This window comes from Heterocephalus glaber, unplaced genomic scaffold (genome assembly GCF_053883595.1).
Source record: "Heterocephalus glaber isolate CG9 unplaced genomic scaffold, H.glaber_assembly_v1.0 deba00000122, whole genome shotgun sequence".
NCBI classification, from domain to species: Eukaryota; Metazoa; Chordata; class Mammalia; order Rodentia; family Bathyergidae; genus Heterocephalus; species Heterocephalus glaber.
The window spans coordinates 6911527-6937209 of record NW_028258138.1 but is presented as its reverse complement, the minus strand read 5'-3'; the positions used below and the strand labels follow the sequence as shown (position 1 = coordinate 6937209).

Sequence of the window (25683 nt, the reverse complement as noted above, 5' to 3'; positions counted from 1 at the left end):
AATAAAGTCATTTAGAATACTGAAATAAAAAAGCCTTTCTAATCTTACTGCTACTTTATTTCTAGGTCCTCTTGCCTTAGAAAATGGATGTGGCAGAAAAGCCACTCGAAAAAGAATCTATTTAAGTGATTCTGATAACAATTCACTGGAGACCAGTAAAATTCTAAAAGCCAGAGCTGGTAATAACCGAAAAGTCCTACGAAAGTGTGCTGCTGTGGCTGCCAATAAGATAAAATTAATGAGTGATGTAGAAGAAAATTCTAGCTCTGAAAGTGTGTGCTCTGGTCGGAAGCTGCCTCACCGCAATGCTTCCGCTGTAGCTAGAAAGAAGTTACTACACAATTCTGAAGATGATCAGAGCCTAAAGTCAGATATGGAAGAAGAAGAGCTAAAGGGTCAGACTCCACTGGTGCCAGCGTCTGGTTCTCATGTTCCCCAGAATACGGGCAGTGAACCTGAAGATGGAGATTCTGAATCAGAAAGTGATTTGCGAGTAGCCCGGAAAAATTGGCATGCTAATGGTTGTAAGTCGCATACTCCCGCAAGTTCCAAAACCAAATTTCCTAAGATAGAGTCTTCTGAGGAAGATTCTAAGAGTCCTGAATCAGATAATGGGCACAGCAGAACTGCTGGTCCTTCACCTTCGGAGAGGAAAGCTAAGCCAGAGAGCATCTCAGAGGAAGCAGACTCTGAACCAGGAAACAAGGCATTTTGCAAGAATGCAAATTTCTTTAAGAAAGCAAAGATCTTAAGTGATTCCGAAGACTCAGAATCCGAAGAGCAAGACAGAGACGAGGACATGCGTCACAAAATGGAAACGAGCCCAGTTACAGGAAACTTGAAATGTGAGCCTGTTGCTGGGTCTCAGTGCGTCTCAGATTATGTATCCGAAACTGATTTAGATTCAGGTGATGACAAAACAAAAGAAAAACCAAACAATTTTATGAAAGGTAATTTAAAACATTTACCTTGGTTCCTGATTTAATCACACTGACCTTTTTCCCTGATTGCAAACACTGATTTTATTTCCTCTTGCAGTTTCTCTTTGTTAGCCTTTTCTCTCTACCCTACATATACTGCTAGCCTTTTCTGTTCACCCCATGCATAATTTGTATTGCATACTTGGTTTCATTCAGCTAATAGTAGGCTTGGCCTTAACAATGGTCCCTGTTAAAGAGTTACTTCTGGTATTGGTGATGGAGACGTTGTATTGGGAGTTAGTCTTGGGGAAAGCAGAGACAAGCACACACTAAGCCAAGCCGTGGTAGTGACAGCTTGAGAAGAGGAAGAATGGGTAGGACTTTTTGCTTAATTAGTAATAATTATAACGGCTAACAGCACAGTTACTGAGTTATGTCAGGACGTTTTTCTAATCACTTTACACTATTTTTTTTTTTTTTTTTTTTTTTGGTACTGGGGATCGAACTTGGGTCCTTGCGCTTGCACAGCAGGCAGCCAAACCACTGAACTAAATCCCTGGCCCCTCACTTTACACTATTAACCTAAAAAAGTTTAGTCATGTCTTTTATGAGGTAAGTACTATTATATACTCTTCTGTTGTTGGTTTTCATGGTACTGGGGATTGAACCCGGGGCCTTCTCACTGAGCTACAACCCCAGCCCATTTTTAATGTATTTTGAGACATTTTCACTAAGTTGCCTGAGGCTGGGCTTGAACTTGGGATCCTCCTGCCTCAGCCTCCCAGAGTGATAGGATGACAGGCCTGTGGCACCAGGCCTGGCTTCACTGTCCATTTTACATGTAACAGCTGTGGAGCCCACAGTGGTAAAATAACCACTGAATTAATATCATCCTCCAGGTAAATGGGGATTAATAGAAAAGCAGAAAGCAGCTAAAGCTAAGATTAAAAGTGGTATGAATGAAATTTGTGGAACTAGGGTTGATTTCATGGGGACTGAGAGTTAATGGTTGGTTTGCTCACCTTAGTGCAGTGAATGGGGTTTAGTCTGCATTCCTGCTAACACTGCCGTTTCCAGAGTCTGGAATGTTACTGGTGAGAATGTGCTGTACTTGTGAAGGGTGCTGAAAGTGGAAAAAGTCACTTTAAAGTATTAAGAGGGCATTGGCCCTCCCAAGTTAATAATTCTGGATTTAAGTTGTTTCAAATAGTGAACACTTAATTCCTTTAGATTACTCTTTTATTAAAGATTAAAAGAATAATCTTTAATTTTTAGATTCTACATCACAAGACAGTGCTCAGAGCAGAAAAGTTTCCAGGAAAAGGGTCTGCTCCAGTGACTCAGAGAGCAACGTGAAAGCAACCAAGAAACCACCACAGGCCACAGCAGGTCGCCTAAGGCTTACTCAGAGCAGTGCAGCTGCAGCTGCCAGTAAAACGAAGCTCATTAGCACTGCCGAAAATGTCAGCTTAGAAAATGTGTGCACTAGGAGGAGAGGTGGACGGAAAAAAGTGCTCCAGGTTGCTGGTCCCACAGCTAGGAAGCCAGCGAGTGGTGGTGAGGAAGATGTGAACGGGGCAGCGCCAGATGAGCAGTGTGCCTGCCCAGGTACGCCGCCTGCCCCTGCCTCTACAGGCAGTGCGGAGCATGCCAGCCAGCCTTTAAAGGGAGACTCGGACTTGGAAGGCACTTGGAATCCAGACCATGTGAACAGGCTTCCCAGCAGTAACACAGATGCACCTTCTAAAACGGAGAATTCCCCCAGTGGGTCTTCAGAAGAAGAGTCGCAAAGCCGTGCTCCAGGGAGGGAGATGGGTAGAAAACTTTCTTCTGAGTCAGCTTCGGCACAAAAAGCTACTGCAGAGAACACCTTTGAAGAGGAGCTGAATTATGGGCTCCGCAGGTGGAATGGCAGAAGACTCAGGACGTATGGAAAGGCTCCTTTCAGCAAGTCCAAAGTGCTTGCTGATTCACAGGCACCAGTGGAGATGGAGATAAAAAGGAAGAGACTGCGTCCTGAATTAGAAAATGTGCAGATGTCTAGAACACCTGGGTGCTCACAGCATGCACCCAGCACCAGTCCCAAGCCGTCAGATTTGGGATCTGTAACTGAGTCAGATGTTGACTGTGCCAATAACGCAAGAGGCAAAAGGAGGCAAGCTAGAGGAAGAGCAAGAGTAGTTAGAAAAGGTAAAACTTCTACAGCTAACCTTTCTAAAGCTGTGAGGCATCGAAGACAAAGCAAACGTCCTAGGTTAAGTGTGGATGATAATGACTGGGAGGATTTGGACTATGCAAAATCTAAAAGAGTTCTTCGACGCTCAAAAATAAAAACGAGAAATCAGGGTAGAAGGACTGTGAGATACCATGATGGAGATGATGATAGAACCTTAGAAAATGTGTTAGAGTTCAATGATTGCACCTTATGACCTTGAGGGAATGCCAGTTATTTAAAGAGAAAATGGACTGGAATTTGGTGAAAGCTGGCTGATGAAATTACTTCATCTTAAAATTCAGGGAATATATTTATATTTTTCTATGAAAAGTTATGATTGTGACTAAATCATGACTGTTATTTTTATTTGCACTTGCTGGTCTTTGTAGCAGCATTCAGCACAGGTGCCAAAATATGCTTCATTTTGGGGGCAGATCTACTTTAATAATATTTGACTACGTATAGCAAGTTTAAAATATGTTAAACACTAGACATCCTGGTTATGAAAACCAGTGAGCATTACTTTCCTGGTAGCAAGGGTCGTACAGTTCTTTTTCTGAATTTATCCAGAGGTGGTAGTTTCTAAACCCCATCCTTTAGGAGAACAATTTTACCTGAGCTGTTTACAGATTCTCCATACTTATTATATGCATATTGACATTATAATCATGGGAAGTGTGACCATGATTAGCAGCCAAGGCACCAACACTCCCTGCCTGTACCCCTTCCCTGGCTACTTGAGGACATTGCGTTTACCAGATTTGGTCATTTTCATTGAAATGGTTTCCAGTTTTCTTCCCAAATGCCATTGGTCTTTTCTTTTTAAGGAAAACATGATGACTTTTATATTATAAACTTGAATTTATAAAATGTTAGTAAATTATTTTCAATGCTTGAGTGCATATTCAAAGCTCGAAGGCCAGAGCAGAGTCATTTGTAGCATTTCCTTTCATATTGTGCACTAACAAGATGCTATATCATTTTGTCTTCTGTCCAAAGTCTCCTGACTTTCATTGTGATTTAACCAAAATTTTGCTTTTCCATAATCTTACTCTGAAATAGAGGAGTTTGTGTGCCTTAGATTTAGGGAAAGTGTGTTGTTAAATAGGGTAATACAGGGCTAAAAGAGTGTGTAAGTGTATATAGATTTCCCCCATCTGTATTAAAATTATAGAGTTGAGTTTTACTAAGAGTGCAATTGCAAATCTTACCTGCATAGGAAAATAGTTCAATGTCATTTTCCATCTTTTTGTTTTCACTTACTGCTGCCAGGTGCAATTTTAAGTGTTCTTTGCTGGGGCAACTAAGTATATCTTTATTAGTGGCCTCTAGTCTCAATGTGAGAAGAAACTGTCATGTTTTGTGGTAAAATAATTTAGGAATCCAGTTAAAGTGAAACTTTTTATCACCCCAAGTACCTATAGTACACTTATTTTTGAGCCAAATACAGTAAGTACTTTTACTTGATAGCTTACGCTACTCTGAACAGTATAAGTGGCCATTCCTAACTTGTTTGTGCCTGAAATGGTTTACATATTTTCCAGTTAAAGAGTAAGTTACAGTATTGCACCATTAAGTTATTTATTAGCCCTAACTGTGTTTGGTTTTAGACAAAGTTAACCCTTTTTTCCTTTTTCCTTGAGGTGGCAGGTAGGAAAAGCATCTGACTCTGCTATCAGTGTTAGAGAATGATCCTAAGTGTTCCTACCTTTAAGTTAGCTATTTCATTTGACATGGTAGGAGGTACCTTTGATTCTTACTCTGACATAGGGAAGGTGCTTTTGGACATTTCCGGCTGAGATAGGCAGGATGCCTGCGTGTCATTTGATGGTTTAGAGAGCCCTGTTATCACATGGCCAAATAATGATGCTTTTCTTCTCAGCTCTCTTGTTAAGTGGACAATAGGCAGGCTGATTCAGTGTAATTATCTCAACTGTTCACCTGAAAAAATTCATGGGATGCCTTGTACATGCATCCCTAAGTTTTAAGAAATGGTGATAGTCGTCATATCCATTAATTTATTTTAACTTCTTCCTAAGCCTTTCAGCTTTGTATCTGTTCTCAGGGTTATAACTGCATGTTACCATCATCTGCAAAAAGGTACCAAAAATCCATAAATAAATACGAAATACATTAATACGTACATAAATTCCTTTTGTAAACCAGTCTTTGACAGTTTAGGCTTCATTTATAGAACTGTTCTCGTTCTCTGGACTGAACTAAGTTGTTATGGACTGACTGGTTATCCAATTATCGATTTTTCTTTTTGTCCATACTGCTGAGACTTTTGTGTATAGATGCAGTGTTTTGGCTTAGATTTAGTTTCATCAGGAAAAGTAAGAATGGGCCTGTGACTGTAAAAGTGTGGCTGACAGTGGTAGCTTCTCAGCTTCTGAAGGAAAACTAAGGGCTTTGGGAGAAAAGCATTTTTATGTGTTTTTGTTTTTGTTTTTTGGTTATGGTGCTATTCTTAAGGTTAACTTTGAATATGTGACACACACTCCTAAGTACCTTTAAGGAATATTAGTAATAGTTAAAATGTTTACATTGAGCACTAGAACATATTTGACTGTTTTCTACTTCATGCGAAATACGCAGGGATTTAATGCACAGATGTACTTTAATGTTTAGGGTCAGAAGAAGACAGAAGTGGGTTTCAAAGTGAATGTGAACTGGTCCAGAAAGAAGTGCTATAGCTTTCCATTGCACTTGAAGTAACTTAATGATGTATATGAAAAAAACAAAAAGGCTTTTTTTTAACTGTGGTTGTATAAAAGTCCTATGATTTTACTCATTTATAATTTTTTAAAAAATGTTTTGAAGTAGATTTGATTTTTACTTCCTTTCAAAGATTAATTTTACCCAAGCATATTAAGAGAAAAAATTCAAACATTTAAAATAGATAAAGTTTAAGAAGTATTTTTTTCTTCCCATATCCTACTTATTTAAAATGGGTGTACTGACAATATGTAACTTCTGAATAAAAGGAAATTTTATCCCATTTTCAGATTATTCCTAGGGTGGTCATTCTTTCTCTTGCCTTAACTAGTGAAATATTTGATTTATTTTCAGTTGAAGTTATTTTCAATTTAGTAATCCTTGAAAACAATGATAAAGTAATTATTTGGCTTAAAGGTACAACACAAAGTTTTCTTTCAAATAGAGTTACATGAAAAAAATTGAGTTTTATTAAGAAAATGGAAAGAAAGACATTTTAGGAAAGGACACTTCAAAACCTAGAAGTACAAGTGGGAAAAGGGTTATAAAACAAACCAATAAAAGAATATCTGAGGGATATTACATCTAGAAATTAACAAGATCCATCAACAAGCCCTTCACTTTTTTTGGTGGCCTTTTGAGTAAAAATGTTTAGTTAGGATAATATTCCTGGTTCCTCTTCTAGACTTCTCCCCCTTTTCTTTAGAATAATCAGAACACAGAATTTAACTTTACCACAGTGCATGAAAACTAAATCGGAAGGATTTTAATATCTTCTGTTGGTACAAGTTGAATTTGTGTCAGTTGACAAAAGAGGTTTGTGTACCAGTAGAATGCAAAAACATTGTTAAAGATGCATGCAGTATTTTTTGTTTTCTTTCTACTCTGTTGTATTGATTTTTCAAGTAACTTTCAAATGGTTAGAAAAATCTTTTTGCTTTGCCTTTTAATAATAGCTGTTCTTTTATTAATAGTCAATGTATTTACTTACCAAGTATTTTGCAGTTGTCACTAAATACTTTTGTTTTCTTTCATCGTGTAGAAGTTCAGTTATTCTACTATGATGGAGTGCCAGAAAGCATTGTGGCAGAACTTTTCACCTTTTAATTATTATTTAAGACATCCCTCAACTTCTCCTGTTGAAACCAGGGAATAATCAAGCAGAAACCTGAAGAAATTTGCAACTTAACAGTTTAAATCTGTCTCTTCTCCTAGTATTTGGGGACTTGAGGACCAAACCAAATACAGTTGTCAGTGCTAGAGAGAAAATGGAGCAATGTGGAAAGTATTAGAATTCAACTAGATTAGTAAATGTCAATCCTACTTGTAACCAAAATTGTGAATCAGTGGAAAGGACTGAAGAGTAAAGAACGTAATGCTGAGGGCTGTGATTTCTTATATTTTCAGAAAAGTTTTGAAAACCTTTTAAATTACAAATGTTGCCCAAGGATACATGGGAATTCTCAAAATTCAGAGATGATTTTTTTATCTAGTCTTACAATCTGCCAAGCTGGTTTCTAATATATTGTCAGATTGATAGAAAAAGATCACTAGTCTTTTTTTTTTTTGGTACCGGAGATCGAACTCGGGACCTTGCGCTTGCACGGCAGGCACCGGAACCACTAAGCTAAATCCCCAGCCCTCACTAGTCTTAATTTCTGTTTCCTTCAAGAATTGCTTTTCTAGAGTTGATGGGGGTGGTGGTGGTCAGATAGTAATTGGACCCTATAGATCTGCAGTCTGTGTCTTGGATTTGCATGTATGTAAATAAACCATAGATTGTACATCAAGTATTGCAAGGCCGATAGTGTCATTGACTTGTACTTCCTGGTCATACTTCTAAGTCAGTTTTTAAGGTAAGTTTTATCATTTATTAAAATCTTTAAATGGGAATTTGGGTTGCCAAAGAAGAGGAGATCTAGGGCTGGGGATTTAGCTCAGTGGTTCCACCGCCTGTCTCTCAAGCGCAAGGACCTGAGTTCAATCCCTGGTACCAAAAAAACCCCCCAAACTATCTGAAATAAATGCTACATTAAAAAAAAAATGCCTTAAAAAAAAATCTCCAAGCCAGACAGGGCCCTGGTCCATGTTCCTGGTGATTTCCTCTCATGCAGACAAGCCGTGGGTGCTAGTTAGGGTACTGGGGTCTTAGGGGCCAGGCCTCTAGGGTTTCCTGTGCAGTCCTGCTGCTTGCTTTAGCGAGGTAATCGGGTGGGTGGAAAACCCAGTGCTTACTTTTGATACTTTATCCAGTCTGCATTTATTTTGAAATGCTGAGATATTTCTCTGAGAAAGTTAAGGCAGCACAGCCCTCAGCATTACATTAAGCAGATGCATGTGAGCTCCCTGAACTCATTTCATATTTTCATTAGTTTGGATAATTACCACGGTCACAAATATTTGGGGAATTGTAAGAATGACTTAATAACCCTTTTAAGGAAATCAGAGAAAATTGCATTGTGATGAACTAGATTAGCTCTAGCTTCAAGAAAAAGTTGCGTAGTGCCCACCACTGCGGAATGATCCCAGCAGTTACTAGAGAGATAGTTGAGGTGACCGAGTGACTTTCGATGGCTCCCGGCCTGGTGCTGCTCAGCGGTACAAGTTAAAGACTGCAGTGTTGCCCCCTTCCCTAGAAAAGTGTTCGAAAGTCCAATGCGCTCCAGAAAACATTGCGTTCTACTGATGTTCTCTAGAGACTTCAGTGTGTAGAGTCGTTGGGAAGCAGCCTTGGAAGGATAAAGATCAGTGGTAAATGTCCTTGCTTTCTGAGTTTAGATCATTTCATCGCTTGCCAGTGGAGGCAGACAGAAGAGTGTGTATGATAACAGATTCTAACGGGGAGGCTCTGATGTGGCAACCAAAGATACTATGGATCTGATGTCTCCACGAATCCCACCCACCAATGATGTCAGTATTTCAGAAAGTACATGGAATGGGCTAATATATTTTCGTTTTGAGTCGGAAGTTTTTTCTCATCATTTTTGTTTTAAATTCTCCAATTTAAAAATGCCAGTCAGATTAAATATTTTAACTTTCTGTAGTAATGATGTGCTTACTTTGTATTTAGAATAATTTTGTACAGTAATCTATAATTAGGATATAAATACTGAAAACTTGGGAACTAGAGGGTGATGTTTCGAATCAGCTTTTATGTCAATATCCTGTTTTCTCTTCACAGACCCTCCTAGACAGTACACAGCTGTGTGAGCGCATTTAGCTAAGTAAGGCACGGACGCCTCTGCCGATGCGCTTGTAGATATTACACTCCTGACCCACAGAGGGCGCTGTGCTCAGGACAGCAGGAGGGTGGGGTTGTACCGACTTGGTGTTAAACTACGCTGTCACCAGTGTACTGTTAGATCGGCATTCTCCCGAGTGCTTAAGCTTGTAACCTAACACACAATGAGACTTAATCCCCTCATTCTGTATATATCACTAAAAACTTCTTAAGGAGCATAAAGCACTTTATTATAATTTACCAAGTTCCCAGTAATGAAATCAACACTGACTTAAAAGTTTTTTTTTTTTTTTTGGTACCGGGGATCAAACTCGGGTCCTTACGCTTGCGACACGTATTTTTAAAAAAAATTTCCCATCTGGTCACTCTTCCATCTTCAAGTTATGTTGTTTATTCTGTGACATTCCCATTTTCATCATCTCAGACTTTAGAGAGAGCGTTATCAAGTTGGAGAAGCTGTATACAGTATAATTCTCCCTCTGAATATATTTCAAGTTCAACTTTAAAAAGGTACTTTTAAAAACCTAATTTTACCTCTCCCCATAGGACTTAATTTTTCCCCTGTTTTGGATTAGAAATAATCATTAAAATGCCTTAGAGTTAATATTTACTGGGTCCTGAATTGTCAGTGTAAGTACTCCCATCATGCTTAAGAATTGCTACAACTTAAATCATTTTGTTGCAGAGAAAGTTTTAGTTACTAATAGCATTTTATACTACACAACTGGATATATTGTTGGCAGTGGACCAGTTGTCTTGATTTTTTTCTTTTTTTTTTTGGTACCGAGGATTGAACTCAGGTCCTTACGCTTGTGCAGCAGGCGGCGAAACCACTGAGCTAAGTCCCCAGCCCTTGTCTTGATTTTTTTTCAACGTAAAAATGGGTGTAGTTAGATGACCCATAACCGATACATTCTTGTCCCACCTTAAAGGACACATTTCACCCTAATTTCAACACATTAAAAGCTCCATTAACCTTTTGTGCCATATTCTAGCATTTAGCTAATGTTGATTTGATGTATTACAGACTTATTTCATATATAGGGTTGGTTGGTTGTAGATAATCAGCTCGTTTCTTAAAAGTTTCTTAAACTCCTTGAAGGGGTAAACATACTGCACTTTAAGCGCTTCCTTTCCCAGAGAACCCAACTGGAGAAGGTAGGAAGGGCTTGCTGCAGGGCTCTGGGGTGGTCACCACAGTTGGAGCCTGCTGGCCCGCTGCTCAGTGCCTGGTGACTGCACTGAGAACACGATGGATGTCCTTAGAAATCTCACCTGAAAAGCATGGCAGTCATATCATTAGCGAAAGGAACTGGCATGGGGCTGAGGTTGCTCTGAGTGAAATACTTCCTATTCTGGGAGAACTCAGGACCTTAAAGCACAACTTTGAAATGTTCAATAAAATCTGAAGGGTGCTCCCTGTGAGGGCAGAGGGCTTCCCTCATCTGTATTCCAGCAGTATGCAGAGGTTGGCCCACAGAAGCGTTCTTACTTGCTGTCCTCAGCTTGGCGCCATGAGGGAAAATACCTCCATACGGGTAGAAGCTAAGAAGGTTGGAAGTTTTGCTGCTCCCAAGTACGAGTGTTACTTGATAGTATCTGAGCAAAAGCCCTTATTCTCTAGCATTTAGTAGTAAAGAGAAGATTGTTGAGTCCCCCAGAAGTCTCTTGTGGATGCAAGAGAATTAGCTGTGTTACTTGTTTTACAGCCTGCTCAGTGTCTGGACTAGCTTGCCAGTGGGTAAGGTCTAACATTCAGATACAGCAAAAAAAATGCCACCTCTGCCCGAGATAAGTACCAGACCTGTTTTTGAAAAATCTGGCTTGGAGATTCATATTGGCAAAAATAAAGATCTGAGCCAGATCAGTTGGTAACGTGGAACCGCAGAGGTCTTCGAGGACTCGCCTCTGCACGGTGCTTTCTGCCTCCCTCCCCTTTGGCCTGGCAAATCCCTCTTGAGCCTTAGCCCATCTAAACTATCATTTCCTCAAAGGAAGCCTGGCCCCTTACACCAGGTTAGGTTCACAGCACCCTGTGCTGGTAAGTTTCTTACAGCAACTGTACTTGTGTGAGTGTCACTAGTGTTGTGGTCATCATTGAGCTGTGTCTGGCACGTGCCCAGCTCAGAAAACAGTTGACTAAGATGTAATAATTCCAGTTCTATAAAACGTTCCATTTGGAAAAAATGAATCAGGATGAGAGCCACATTTCAGTTACATAACATCAGTCTGTTCTTTCTGTCTGCCAGTTGCCAGTTTGACAAATTTCTTGAATAAAGGAAATACTAGTCTTGGAAAGCCCACCTGCAGGTCCTCTTGAAGCAAGAGTTGATGCTGTCAGCATGTAATCTTGCAGCTCTTCTCCTTGTTTAGGTTCCAGGAAAGTTATTTCAGAACTTGTATTAAATTTTTGTTTTGTTTTGTTTTTTGAGATAGGGTGTTGCTATTAGTTCAGGCCAGCCTTAAACTCACTATGTAGCTCAGGCTGGCTTCAAACTCACAGCAATCTGCCTGCCTCAGCCACCCCCCACGCTAGTGCTGGGGTTACAGGCGTATAGCAGCATGTATTAAATATTTTGTAGTAGTGTAATGGAGAATGAGGAATGATGCCAAAAATTTAAAATACGATTCCATTTTCAAAATCTAGATGTTGGATGTTTTTGAATGCGTGGCTTTAGGATGCTGAAGATACTTTTCATTCTTGCAAGTCAGGTACTGTGTTAAGTGACAGTTATCCTCTTGGACTTAGGTAAAGTGTCTGTCAAAAGCACCTGTTTTTAAACTGCTCAGGCAATGTGAGTCTTAAAATTCATGTTTAGGAATGTGTTGTTGAGGAATGTTAAGTAGTAAAATCTTGTGTTACAAGATTTTTTGCATTTACATGAACTTTCATTTTTCAGAATCTGTTCCTAGAGACAGAGAACTCAAAACAAAAATGAGAACATGTATGCATAAACAGAAGGATGCAGTGCAAATGCCTAGTGAAACTCTGAAAGCAAAAGTGGTACCTGAGAAAATTCCCCGCAGATGTGCTACTGTTGCTGCAAATAAGATAAAGATAATGAGTAACCTAAAACAGACGATTTCAGGACCAGAAAATGTCTGGATTAGGAAGAGTAGCAGAAAACTTCCCCATCGAAATGCTTCTGCTGCGGCTAAGAAAAAATTACTGAATGTTTATAAAGACGATGATGCAACCATAAATTCTGAAAATGAAAAAGAGCTAGAAGATGTTAGTAGCAAAATGCTTTTTCTAAGGCGGTTCAGATCCTGGAAGGAAAAAGCACAATAGTGACTGGGAATATAGAGTGGTGTGGAAGCAAGCAGGGGCCTGAAGTACAGTGGCAGTTGCTTCTGCGCCTCGCCCTGAAGCGAACCCCTTGTTGGCCTCCTTGGAGGAACCTTCTAAAAGCCATGCTGCCGTGGTCAAGGCCTCCTCTCCCAGTGAGCGCACAGCACAGGGCATTCTGAGGAGGTGGACTGTGAGCCTGTAGTCAGGTGGAAAGAAAAGACAGGGCCTGTCCTAAGGTTGCTGTCCCTTCCAGAAAGCAAAGGCCTGGAAGAAATGTCTTGAGTAGAGGAAGAGAATGGGAAGTGGACAGGATATTCAGGAAAAACTTTAAGGACTAAAATTTTAAAAGCTCATCCTTGGGCCGGGGCTTTAGCTCAGTGGTTTCACCACCTACTGTGCAAGCGCAAGGACCCGAGTTCGATCCCCGGTACCAAAAAAAAAAGCTCATCCTGATGCTAATTTTAAGGGTTCTCAATTAGAATATAAAAATTTAGACCACCATGTCAATTTAGAAATTGGAGGGGGAACATATAGGGCACATTTCCCAAGGACGTGCCAATGAGCCCTTTTGACTTTGGGATGGAACAAAAACTTTTGTCCTGAAATTCGCATCCCCAAAGGTTGAAACCAAAAGGACCAGGGGATTTGATGCTGGGGATGTTAGTTCTGAACACAGTGTTGGAAATAGGCAGTTGGAGAAAATCCATTCATGTCTTACTTTGTTTATAACACTGAAATTTATACTGAATGATTACTTGGTATGACTAATTCAGGGATTATATATTTTTCTAAGAAAGCTGTGAATGTAACAGTCAATTCATGTAGCAACAAAAATTAAGAAGCAGACTTAGTTTTAATCAGAAAATAAAAAGTATAGCTTAAGATCAAATTGGTCATATTTTTCGATGGTATAAAATCTTATCTTTTATGTTTCTCTGCAGCACCTTAAAAGTTAGAAGTTAAACACTGAGCAAATTTATTATAATCTCATGAAACTTTAATGACAGCTTGTCTGGTCTATTTCATTGTGGCCTTTGCTAGGAATAGAAAATTTGGTCATTGTACTACAGAATTTATTTGCAGTAGGGTTTGGTTTGTTAATAGGTATTTGTTGACATTAAGATTGCCAGGTTAAATGAATGTATTGCCAGTACTTTTTTAACATAGTAAGATGCTATTGGAAAAGTAAATTGTTACAAGCAAGTTGTTTTCCCAGTTTAAAGATATGACTATTAATACATGATTTACATGTGTAAATATGAAAAAGTAAAATGTAGAAACCTAGAGGTTTCTGTTTCTTTTTCATAAAGACTAGTGCATATGTTTTGTTTATACAGATGGACCAGGTGTTTAGATTACTTGAAATATTTGGGGCTGCATGCTTTTTAAGCCAGAATATTCTAAACTACAATGTGTGTCCATTTCTCTTCTGTAGTGTACTTTAATTTGAAATACAGATCTCCCTTATCTTGTTAGTACAGGTGAGAAATGGAAGACACCCTCATAAACTGCTGTTAATTTTAGGTGCATGGGGTTTGATGTTGGAGCTTTAATGAAATGCATAAACTAATTTTCAGTCCCCAATTTTTATTTCATAGAAATTTCTTACTGGGTATATCATCAAGAAACATCATAAATATAGAAAGTCTGAAATATGAAATTTTATGCCAAAATTTTTGACAGTCTGATGAATTTAAGCTTTCAATTTATAATTTACTGTGCTAGGGTTAATTTCTGTTCATATCTGAGATTGTATGGACAGCCTTTCATAATGGAATCCCTTTTCTGGTTTTGTAATTTGAACATATATTTGCCTTTTCATTTTTGAAGTGCTTGGCCTAATTTTTTTTGTAATTGCATGAAATAAGCATTTGTTTGAAACAATATTCTTGCAAAACTGTTCTCTATGAATTGTATGGAGAATTTAAATCATAGCCAAATGTATTACTACTACTCTATAAAAATTTCAGATTTCCAGAAAAGGTTTCTTTATAACGTTATGGAGAAATCAAATTGAGTATTTTTAGTGGTCAAATGAAAGATAATTTAACAAAAGGACTAAAAATGATGCCCAAATAGCTTCTTACTCTGTAACTCATTCTATTAGAGCAATTAACCAGGAGTCTTCCTGTTGTAAAATACCAGACTGGCAGTCTTGTATATCCTTTCTTGCTAACGAATACCCAGTTTCCAAGCTCTTACTTGCTAGCGCTTTTGTCTTAATGTGTTCATTCCTAAATGCTCATTTAAAAAAAAAGATGTGTAAAATTGTTAAATACTGATTATATGTAAATAACTTATTTTTCCACATCCTAAGACATTTCCAGCCATTTTGAGTTTTTGTTTAATCTCAAGGTTCCCTGCAACCCCAAAGTAGTACTTCCCTTATGACTACTGAAGAGTCTAAAACGCCGGCAATGCCATGTATTTCAGCACAACTAAATCTAGGATACGGTTATTTTCATTGCAGTACTAGATAGTTTCAGTTAAATTACAGCACATTTGTCCTCTTTCGGTTTGCTTGCTTGTAACGGTGCTCTGTGAACTTGTCTTCCAGCACATGGCAAAAAGAACTAATTCAAAAGCATAATCATATACTTTGCTTATTAATGAAAAGCTGTTTCAAACGAAAACCAATTTGTAGTAGTTATAAATGGTCAGTTTTAAAAACTATTTTTGCATTCTCATAAAAATGTTTTTTAGGTCAGCTTGACAATCATCAGCTTTTGAAATGTGAGTTCCTGTATCCGAGTAAAAGTCATTTTTACAACACCACGAAGCACTGTATTTCTTCCAGCGGCCAGGTGTGGAACAGGTGCTTAGCATAGCAAAGCTCAGCCCAGTCACCCTGACGGAAACGAAGGAAGGAGACCGGCGGGTTGTGCTAGTCGCAGAGCCGTACTGCTCCTCGGCTCCGAGAACAGTCATCTGGGACGTCCCACGCTCCGGCTCGCTTCCCGCCCCTCTAGCCCGCGGTCCTCCAGTGTCTCGGTCTCCCGCGCCGCTCAGGCTGCAGAAGAGAAACCGAGTGGTGCTAGGGATGCGGCAGGGACCTGGCCACGCTCGGGGGAGGGGCACGCGGGCGGGGCGGGGCCTGCGCGGAGGCGCATGCGTCATGCGAAGCTCGCGGTTGGGCCGGGTCGGGCCGGCCGGGTCGGTCCCACAGATGCCATGGCAGCCACGTTCTTTGGAGAGGTGGTGAAAACGCCGTGCCGTGCGGGCGCGGAGGATGATGATGATGAGGAGGAGGAGGAGAGGAGGAGGGAGGCGCTCGAGGACCGGGAGGTGCGGCGGCAGCTGGCGCGGAAGAGGTGAGGTGCGGCGGGAGGCGGCGGGAGGCGGCGGGAGCCCGGGCGGGGCCCACTAGTTCGTGGCGAAGCCCCCTGTCTCGGCAGCCTCGCGACCTTCCCACCCGAGTTTCCAGAGCCGCGGGGCATCGGTCCTGCTCCGCGGGCTCTCTGGACACTGACTTGCGATCCTCCTGCCTCAGCCTCCCACAGGGGCGGATTACAGCCACGCTGATCCCCTTCTAAACGCCTTTTATTCTGCACCCCATCCGTCAGATAGCGTTGTGCGTCTGCGGTAGGGGATCCCCTGACCGTCCGAAGTTGGAGAATAGCGGCGTGACGCGGGGCCCTACACAGTCCTGCGAATTCAAGTTAGAAAGATTTTCTCCTTGTTAGAGCCGTTCGCCTCGACGTTTTTCAGAGCGCGCCGTTCGCCTCGACGTTTTTCAGAGCGCCTCTCAGAAGATTTAGGCATTTTTTAACGTATGCTGTTCGCAGTGATTTTTCAGTAACATTTGTGTCCACCGGGCACGGTTACCTCGTTTTCTCAAACATGAGTCTTTTCCAGAATTCTAACAATAACCTTACACGTTGAGGGCTTGTTTCGTGGAAAGTAGCTCACAGTCCTCTCTCGCGCGCGCGCGCGTGTGTGTTATAGGGACTAAACCCAAGACCTTTGCACTGAGCTACATCCTTAGCCCTTAAAATTTTTTTTTAAATTTTGAGATGGCATCTCCTACGTTGCTAGGTTGCCCAGGCTGGGATGGAACTTGCCACCCCCCTGCCTCATTCTCCATAGTGCTGGGATTACCGCTGGGCTCCTCCTCCTCTCCCTCTTCTGAGGGCTCTGGCTTTGTCTAATTGTGCCCTCCTGGAGCATTTAACAGCAAGGGCCCGTCACCTGCATTTCCCTACATGCGTGTTTGTGCTGGAGGCCTGGGTAGATTCACATTCACTATTTTGTGGGCAGGAAAGCTTGGAAGTGGTACTTTCAGTTTCTGACTGCACACAACCCAGGTGCCTTATTTTAGGGATGCAGAGATTGACCAGTGGGTCAAGTGGGTGGCACGAAGTTTATATGCAGTAGTTTTATCTGTTGGTTATCATTACCTGAGTCTGTTACTTCTCAGGATTGTAATTAAAGGCTTTATAAAGTAAGATCGTGTGTATTCCCTGTTAGTAAAGGCACTAACGTTACACAGATGGTGCCCTTTCCTCATACTATACTCATTGTAATTAAGTTGCTTCAAGTTCATCTTGTTTCTTGTGTTAGAGAGGTGCGGCTTCTTCGAAGACAAACAAAAACAGCTCTGGAAGTTTCTCTGCTGGAAAAATATCCCTGCTCCAAGTTTATAATTGCTATAGGAAATAATGCAGTAGGTAAGTGAAAATGCGGAGGGCGCGACATTTGTTGAAAGAAAAAATAATGAAGTTACTTGTTTCTTCTCATCATATAAGATCTCAAATGTTGGTTAAGTCACGGTTGAACATCTTTGTTTCTGAGTAAATATGTCACCTGTTCATATGTACCATCTTTTTAATGAACCTAAAAAATAACATTTAAAGGAAACATTCTTGGCTTCAGGAACTTAGTACTCAAGGGACTGTTTCTAGTGTGTTGAGGTGTCTAGGTTTGAATGTCTGAAAGTTAACAAATTCCTTTGAGAACATAATGAGAATTCTGAAAATAATAACCACTGATGTTTTTGAACACTTAATGTTCACTTGGTGAATTGCTGATCACCTGGTAGAATGATGTAAGGTTTAGCTAGAGCCGTGTCTACTTGCTTTATAATTTTAGGGTACTCAGGGAGCATTTGGGCACCCTGCTTATGAGATACCGCTTGTCCTTGCAGAACTTAGGAAGTACATGTAACTAACTGTCGACTCATCCCTGTAAAGTTTGCCCGGCCTGACATGTTTCAGAAGCCTGCTGTCAGGCTGTGAGATGTGGTAAAACCTTTCCACAAGACCCCAGTTACCTTTGCTGCGGAATGGCAGCAGTCCATGGTTTTGAGTGGCTATTTCAGCCCTGGAGTTCTTGGCTAACTTGAGCTTGCTTTTTATTGAACAGAAAATATAATTTGCAGAGCCAAGCACTAAGTTACGTGAATTACTTCTTTCCACAGCATTTTTGTCATCCTTTGTTATGAATTCAGGAGTCTGGGAGGAAGTTGGTTGTGCTAAACTCTGGAATGAGTGGTGCAGAACAATGGATGCTGTACACATGTGCCCCACAGAGGCCTACTGTGTGTTTTACCATCTCAAATCAAACCCTTCGGTACGTGGGACTTGACCCGTCTGGCTCAAAGGCAGTCACCACAGCGTCATTTATAGCATGTGCGCTGGGAGGGTACCTCAGGTGCTCAGGCACCACGTCTCAGTTGCTTTCCCAGCAGCTGTTCGGATATTAACTGTAGAAATGGCTCGACTCTGAAATTTTAAAGCAGGCAGGCCCACAGCAGAGTGAGGGAAGAGTTAGTGTTTGTGTCAGCCAGCTTTTGGTCATAGACGCCTGAAACAGTCTGGTTACAAAGAGAAGAGGCTTGCCTTGGTTCACCGTTTTGAGGTCCCTGATGGGGCAGACCGCTCTCTGGGGAAGGGGCAGCAGAGCCATTTGCTGCTTGGCCAGGAAGGGAAAGAGAGGACTAGTGAGACCAGGGTCCCAACGTCCCCTCCCAGGGCACACGTCCAGCCACCCATTGAGTGGCTTCCATCTCCTAACGTTTACCCTGACCCCCAGGAGTGCCAGGTGGGGAGAGACTTGAGGAGGTACTATGAGCCCTAAGAAGAGCATGGGCCTTTGGGGGCCCTTCCACCCCCATCCATAGCCGCGTACCTTAGGGTTCACATGGTATGAGCTTGGGTAGCAGCTTGGGTGTGTGTAAGATTTGACTTGGCCAAAAACCTTGAAATTTGGCTTTTTTAGGTTTTCCTCTGTCAGTGCAGTTGTTACGTTGCTGAAGATCAGCAGTATCAGTGGCTGGAAAAGGTAAGAGAAATGAAAACCTGTGACCGGGTAGGCTGCAGGAGTTGCCGGTTTCACGTAAACCTATGCAGGCAGATATTATGAGGTAATGAAAACCACATTGAGATTGTCTCGTCCAGTCAGAACAGCTGTCATCAAGCATATAAAAAAAAGGAAATGCTGGTGAGGGTGCAGGAAAAAAGGCCCCGTCCAGGCTGTTGTGGTACGGGCGAGAGTGGTACAGCTGCTGTGCACACGGGTGTGGCCCTGCCTTGGAACTGAAACAGCACCAGTGTGTGTGGCACTGCGCTGCTGGAGGAGTGGAGGTGCCAGGCTCCCAGCGTGCTCATCCTGGCCTGTTCACAGTGGCCACGCTGTGGGATGGGCCCGGTGCCTCCAGCAGGTGAGGTGGGAAAGGAGGAAGAAGCCCTGTCATCCAGGGAAAGCAGATGGAGCTGGAGACCAGCATGTTAGGCGAAGTAAGAGTAGCACATGTCCTCTCTCATATGTGGGATCCAGGAGCTGGGGAAAGTAGAAGGGAGTCTGTGAGTTAAGAAAAGGGGTGGGTGGCAGGATGGACATAATCAAAGTTGCTATGCCATATTCTGCATGGTTTAATATGTACTAATAAAATATCCAGGAAAGGAGTTTTGGGTGTCCTTTAACATATTGTAGGAGTTTGTTATAGAATAAAACGAAAGACCTCATTTAACACAACCCACCTAACAGGTGTAATCTATGTTGTGCTAAGGGTTCTAGGTCATGGAAGTAAAAAACAGCCAGGAATTGGTGGTGCACGCCTGTAATCCTAGCATTTGGGATGATGAGGCGGGAGGATCTCTGTGAGTTTGAGGCCAACCTGGGCTACATAGTAAGACCTTGTCTCAAAAAAACAAAAAAAAGGAAGAAAGAAATAAACAGGGCTGGGGACGTGGCTCAGTGGTGCCGTGCCTGCCCAACAAGTGCAAGGTTCTGAGTTCGATTCCCTGTGCCAAAAAAAGAAAAAACGTGGTTAGGTTCTTTCCATCCGCCTTATTATTTTGTTTGAAAAATAAGCTAGGTCACGTAAAGGATCAGTGTCACAGCCAAGGGTTAGGTGAAAACCCGCAGTGATGGAAGAGAGGCTTGGAAAGGCGGCAGCTGGCGTTCGTTCAAGGAGCGGCCCTTGCCCCTTGGCTGCCACTCCCTCCAGACTCCAGGGTGCAGCACCTGCTTCTCCAGCATTACACGGGTTCATCTGCTGGAAAATTGTGCACAAAGTGCATGCCCAGTAAAACACCCTTTTGAAATGAAGGATTGAACTCAAGTAGGACTTTGAAAGAAAAACTGTAATTTTGGCAGTTGTATACCTTACCTAAAATGGTGGAGACCAGAGGTGTGAGATTTCAGATTTGTTTGCACAGACATAATGACAGTCCTTGGGGATAAGACCTGGGTCCTCAGCCAGACTCATTTGTGTTTCACATACATCTTACATATGTAGCCTCAAGGCTATAGATAAAATATTTGTGCAGTACTTTTAATAAATCTGTGCATGAAACAAGGTTCATGGGTGAAATTTCCCATCTGTGTTATGTGGGTGCGTGAAAATTTCCCTTTTTTTTGGTACCGGGGATCGAACTCAGGACCTTGTGCTTTTGAGGCAGGCGGTGGAACCACTCAGCTAAATGCCCGGCCCCAAATTTCCCTTTTTGAAACATTTTGAAGCTTGGATTATTGGATTAGGTGTGTTCAACACATACGTGTGTGTGTGTGTGTGTGTGTGTGTATATATTATTATTATTTTTTTTTCTTTTAAACTTTTAAAAATTTATTTTGGTACTGGGGATCGAACTCGGGTCCTGCACTTTCGAGGCAAGCAGCGGAACCACTGAGCTAAATCCCCGGCCCTAAACTTTTATTTTTATAGTGCTGGGAATTGAACCTGGGACCTCAGGCATGCTAGGCAATTGCTCTACCACCGAGCTACATATCTATTCTTAGTGGACACAGAACCGTGCCTGGCTGTGGGGCGGAGTTGCTGCTTCAGGGTGTCTGCACAGCGTGGTAATCAGGCTGACCAGCACGCACGCCTCGCCTGAGCCTCACCTCACTCCATTTCTGTGAGCCGCCTGCGTGTGACGAGGTGGGCCCCGGAGGCCCTCCACATTCTTCCCAGCGCCTCAGCCTCAGTCTCCGGTGCGTTTTAGGACAGATGCGAAAACTAAATGAATTAAAATAAAACGTTTGGTAGAAACCTTTCTTAAGCCAGTTGGCACACTCAGAAATATTTACTAAAAGTTAGTACATGTATTTCATTAAATGAGTTTGTTTCAACAGATCTGTGAACCCTCTTTACATGACTTTATATTCAGTGCATATCCGTGTATTCTGGGCAAGAGGGTCAGATCTGAAAAGGTTAAGAAATTTTAACTTGTGTAGGTTGATATGTCAGTGCTTGTATTTCAGTGCTGTGGAACAGAAAGAGATTAGAAAAAATACAAAATTGTGCATTGTTAAAGCAATATATTTTAATCAGCATTTTCCCCCCGAGTGTTCTTTAGGTCCCTCTGTTTTGGTGCCATCATCCAAATAATCCTCATAATTACCCAGTCTAACAGTTCTTGAGTACTGTACTATTATAGGGAGGAAAATAAATTAGGCCTGAGTAATGTTATCTTTCTTACATGGGATGTACCTAGTAACAAACTCACATAGTGTTAATTTTTCTCTTGTTTATTTACAAAGCTGTGCCTTAAATCATGTAAATCATTTATGGCATTTAATATAAGATCTTGAATTCTATTATTATTGGAACCAGCCATCATCATAAAATATTTTCAAACAATTTCAGTTACCTATACTTTTTTCCTTTAAAAAAAAATAGCTGTTTTCTTTCTTTAAATCACCATAGATAGATTTTATTAAAAGGTAGAGTGAGCCTTGGCTGTCTATCAGGTAGACATTCTTCGAGTTGTAGAAGAGGACTCTGCAGGCCAGATGGAACCTGCCTGTGGTTGTAACTCAAAGCACGTCCAGGCGGGAGCCTCTTTCAGATGCCCATGGTGACAGGCGAGGGGCTGCACGTCACTGTGCTTGTGACTGATTTCCTGAGGGTGGTAGCCCCTGTCAGGAGTGATTCACGAATCAGTGCCTCTCTTGCACATGGTGGCACTGTCCCTTTTGAGACAGAGTCTCACTGTGTAGTCCAGGCTGGCCTCGAACTTGCCATCCAAGACCTCCTGAGTGCTGGGGTTACAGGTGGCAGCAAGCACCATGCCTTGTGTTTTTTGTTTGATTTGAAATGAATTTTGTGTCAGGTTTTCGGCTCTTGTCCAAAGAAGAACATGCAAGTCACTGTTCTCACATGTCGACATGTCACTGACTACAAAACCTCTGAATCCACTGGCAGCCTGCCTTCTCCTTTCCTGAGAGCCCTGAAAACACAGAGCTTCAAAGACCCTGCGTGCTGTTCCCTGCTGGAGCAGCCGAATATCGTGCATGACCTTCCTGCAGCAGGTAGGCTGGGCGGAGGTGCGTGACGTTCATGTTTATCACACGCAGGACCTCGAGGTAGTCTGTCAGTGACGACTGGAGGCAGCAGGTCACTGCCGGCCATGGTGGCTGCAGTATGTGTGGGACATTTGATTTGAGTTTTCAGATGTCGTGGAAGCAGAGTTACCTGCCTAAAGTAGCTCAGATGCCTCAGCTGCCACACTTCCCAGTGGCCTTGTGCTCTGTCGCCCTTGTGGACCAGGAATGGCAGCCACTATTGGCAGGCCTGGGGTGGCAAGGGGCTGGCAGAGCAGCTTCCCTACCACACAGGAAGCTTGGAGTGCCAGCCCTCCTCACACTTTTGTGTTGGTTGTTTTAATGCATTAAAGTAAAAAGAGTTTTTACCTTTCATGTTAAATTTTGTACACTGAGAAGTGACATATAGTATACTATGCTTCATGTATTTACATGTACTGTGGTTTAGTACAGTCAATGAAATTTTATTTATTTATTGGTTTATTTTTTGGTACTGGGGATCGAACTCAGGACCTTGTGCTTTTGAGGCAAGTGGCAGAACCACTGAGCTAAATCCTCAGCCTGAAATTTTAGTCTTGTAAGTGCTTAAAATTGTCTCCACAGTATCTTCAGGAAATACAAAATAAAGATATTTGCAGAAGTGAAAGATTATTAGGAAAATAAGTTGGTTTTGAAAGAATTGGTTCAACATGGCAGCTTAGAGGCCACAGACATATTTTGTAAAGCAATTTTTTATTATTTAGAGCTGTTTAACTTAGAAATGTCGTCTCAGGAGACTTCAGTGGTTCTCCTTGTGTGTTCCCAGTGCTGAGTTACTGTCAGGTATGGCAGATCCCCGCTATCCTGTACCTGTGCTACACCGATGTGATGAAGCTGGACCTCCTGACGGCAGAAGCCTTCAAGCCTGTGCTTTCTTCCAGAAGCCTGAAAGGGCTGGCTAAGGTGAGGTTGGGCTCAGTGATCAACGGCTGTGCAGTCAGGTGCCCCAGGGACGAGTGCTGTGTGTGGCTTGGCCTCAGCCCCGAGCCGTGCACAGACAGCTGCCAAGCCAAGCCTGGCAGGTTGAACTTGAGCACCCCCTCTTCTGGGTGTACTTTCGTGGCCCGATGACTGCTTCATCCTCCTACATGTTCATGGAGTGCAGTTACACGTGGGCAGACGGTTTTACTGCACAGGAGGTTTGTGTAACCCATTAATTCAGAAGATTGTGATGTTTGAGAAGGCCTTTTTGAGGGTGGTATGTGTCAAGTTACTCTAACATGGATTCACCTAATTTTGAGGGGACTGGGTGTGTGAAAATGAGAGAATTAGAGAATCGCATAATGAACCACTGCCCTGCCCTGATCTGTGGGCTCTTTCCCTGGAAAAAATACTTTTATCAGAACACACGCATGCACACACGCACACACACGTGCACACGTTGCCTATAGTTTCAGGTGGTGTAGGGACTCCCTGCTCTCTCTCCTGGGTCCTGTTGTTTAAGAAGTACTTTAAAGGAATGGGGACTGGGCATGCAGTTCAGTGGTGGAGCACTTGGCTACCACGCGTGAGGCCCTGGCCTCCATCCCCCACCACACACAGGGGAATGGGGGTTACACACGTCCCATGGCCCTGTCTCTTCCTGGAGAGGTGCTGAGACTTCGTGCTGAGCACTTCCCAGATTGTCCGCTTTGTGTCTTTTCCTTTTGGTGGCCCTGGTTCACTGCATACCTGGCATGTGGACAGAGGCTCCCAGCAGCCCTTTGCTGAACTAATGAAGGGTAAACTGCTTTAGTGTACTTCTGGCAGATCTTCTGCATTAGCCCAGGCAGGGGTGCTATCTGAGACAGGCTGAGTCACACATGTGTTTGCTTGCAGTTCAGGTCATTTAGGGTCGGTTGCTCTACACCGAGTGTCTTTGGGTTCTGCGCTGACTCGAGTCACTTCTGGTGGGCAGGGCAGCTCTGGGAATTAGACTCCTCTCATCTGGGGTCTGGGCATGGTCAGCTCTCACCAGTACGCCGGAAGGGGAGAGTTAAAAGCGTATAAATATTCACATCCCTTGCTTTGAGGAGAACAGTTTGTGAGCGAGGGAGGCAGTTGCACTGAAGAGTGCTGGGTTTGAGTGACCGAACCCAGCGTGAGTTGGTGCCTGGCTTCTGTCCCTGTTGCGCGGAGTGGGGACAGGTGTCAGTTGCCCTGTGCAGTCGCCGTGGTGGGGCCTCAGAGCGGGGTGCTCCTGCTGGAGTCTGCGTGGGCGGGCATGCTGGGCAGGTCTCTGTGGGGAGAGGTGCCTAGCAGAGCAGCCGCACAGCCAGCCTCGAAGGGGGACAAAGCGGAGGGGTGGGCAGTGCAGAGGCAGCGGTGAGTGCATCTGGGCCGCTGGGGGCCGTGCGCGCCACCTCTGGCTGCTGTCTCACAACCTCCTCTCCTTCCAGGACATTGCCCACAGCTCAGAGACTCTGAAGAAGCTGACGACAGCACACGAAGTTCAGAGTAACATTTACACGTGAGCCCAAGGGTGTCCTCTCATGTCTGCCAGTGTCCATTCCGCGAAGGGGCAGCAAGCACTGCTTTGTAGGTTACTTCGGTGGGTTGTGTTTTGAGGGTGATAAAACAGAATAAACTTTTAAAAATTATTATTTCCATTCCTTTGTGGTTGATACTGTTCACAGCTGAAACAAGCTGGATATTTTTCTTTTATCCACTAGGTGGGAGTATTGTTTTATTTGCAATTTGTAAATTACTACAGTTAAATTTATGAAAAGCTGCAGACATCAGGTTGCATTAATATGGTAGAGTTAGGTGCAAAAATTCTGTGTGATCTCTGGAAGCTTCCAAATAGATGAAGTTTCTGGATATTTTACAAGACCTATGGTCTTGTTTTGTGGATAAAGTTTGATGATAGGGTAACAAAAGGTACCTTATGCTCAAAATGAAAAGACATTTGTGTAGCCTCACATTTGCGAGGCTTAGGCAGGAGGATGGCTGTGACTTTGAGCCCATGTTGGTCTACGGCAGTGGTTGTGAACCTATGCACACATGCTAGCGCAGGCTGCTTGTGTCAGTGGAAGCCCTAAATGGCTTACCATCACTGGTCTGCATAGTGTGTCCAAGGCCAGCCTGGACTGTGTAGCAAGACAGTCTCAGAAAGGAAGACAGTTGTGTGACCTGTCTGCAGTACTGACAGGTTGCCTCCGTGCCTGGGCTCCTTGCAAGGCTGGCGTGTGCCTGTTGTCAGCTCTTACACGTCAGTGTTGGCACCAGGAGTGTGGCGTGAGGTGGAACCCGAAGTGCCCACACTGCCTCAGCACCATGCACCAACCTGCACTAGCGAACATGGATTCTGTGCAGTTGAGAAATGCTTCTCTGCCTCCCCTCCTTTTTAGTTAATATTATGTGCACTATACTATTATATATATTATTATAATTATTATATAGAAAATAGATTTGACAACTCATTTGTATTTTTTAGACTCACCCATCTTGTTCACTGTTCTTGGTAGTGGTTGGCAGTGGTTGAATAAACTTGGCTTCTTTGCATAACTGAGTG

The 25683-nt window shown here is 42.7% G+C and overlaps 2 protein-coding genes across 3 annotated transcripts in view; both read left to right on the top strand.

Annotated features, from left to right (window-relative positions):
- Positions 1-15158, top strand: part of Brwd1 (bromodomain and WD repeat domain containing 1) — a 148536-nt gene extending 133378 nt beyond the window's left edge. For both annotated transcript variants that reach the window (XM_021256241.2, XM_004842365.4), the window contains 3 exons: positions 66-950; positions 2196-3110; positions 11995-15158. In XM_021256241.2, coding sequence (XP_021111900.2) covers positions 66-950; positions 2196-3110; positions 11995-12386 — 2192 coding nt within the window. In that variant the 3' untranslated portion in view covers positions 12387-15158. The remainder of the gene's footprint in view (positions 1-65; positions 951-2195; positions 3111-11994) is intronic.
- Positions 15159-15488: 330 nt separating this feature from the next.
- Positions 15489-24769, top strand: Psmg1 (proteasome assembly chaperone 1). The gene is made up of 7 exons (XM_004842366.4): positions 15489-15697; positions 16947-17053; positions 17803-17954; positions 18603-18665; positions 21941-22139; positions 22957-23093; positions 24569-24769. The coding sequence occupies exons 1-7, from the start codon at positions 15495-15497 to the stop codon at positions 24641-24643; spliced, it is 936 nt and encodes a 311-aa protein (XP_004842423.2). The 5' UTR covers positions 15489-15494; the 3' UTR covers positions 24644-24769.
- The last annotated feature ends 914 nt before the right edge of the window (positions 24770-25683 follow it).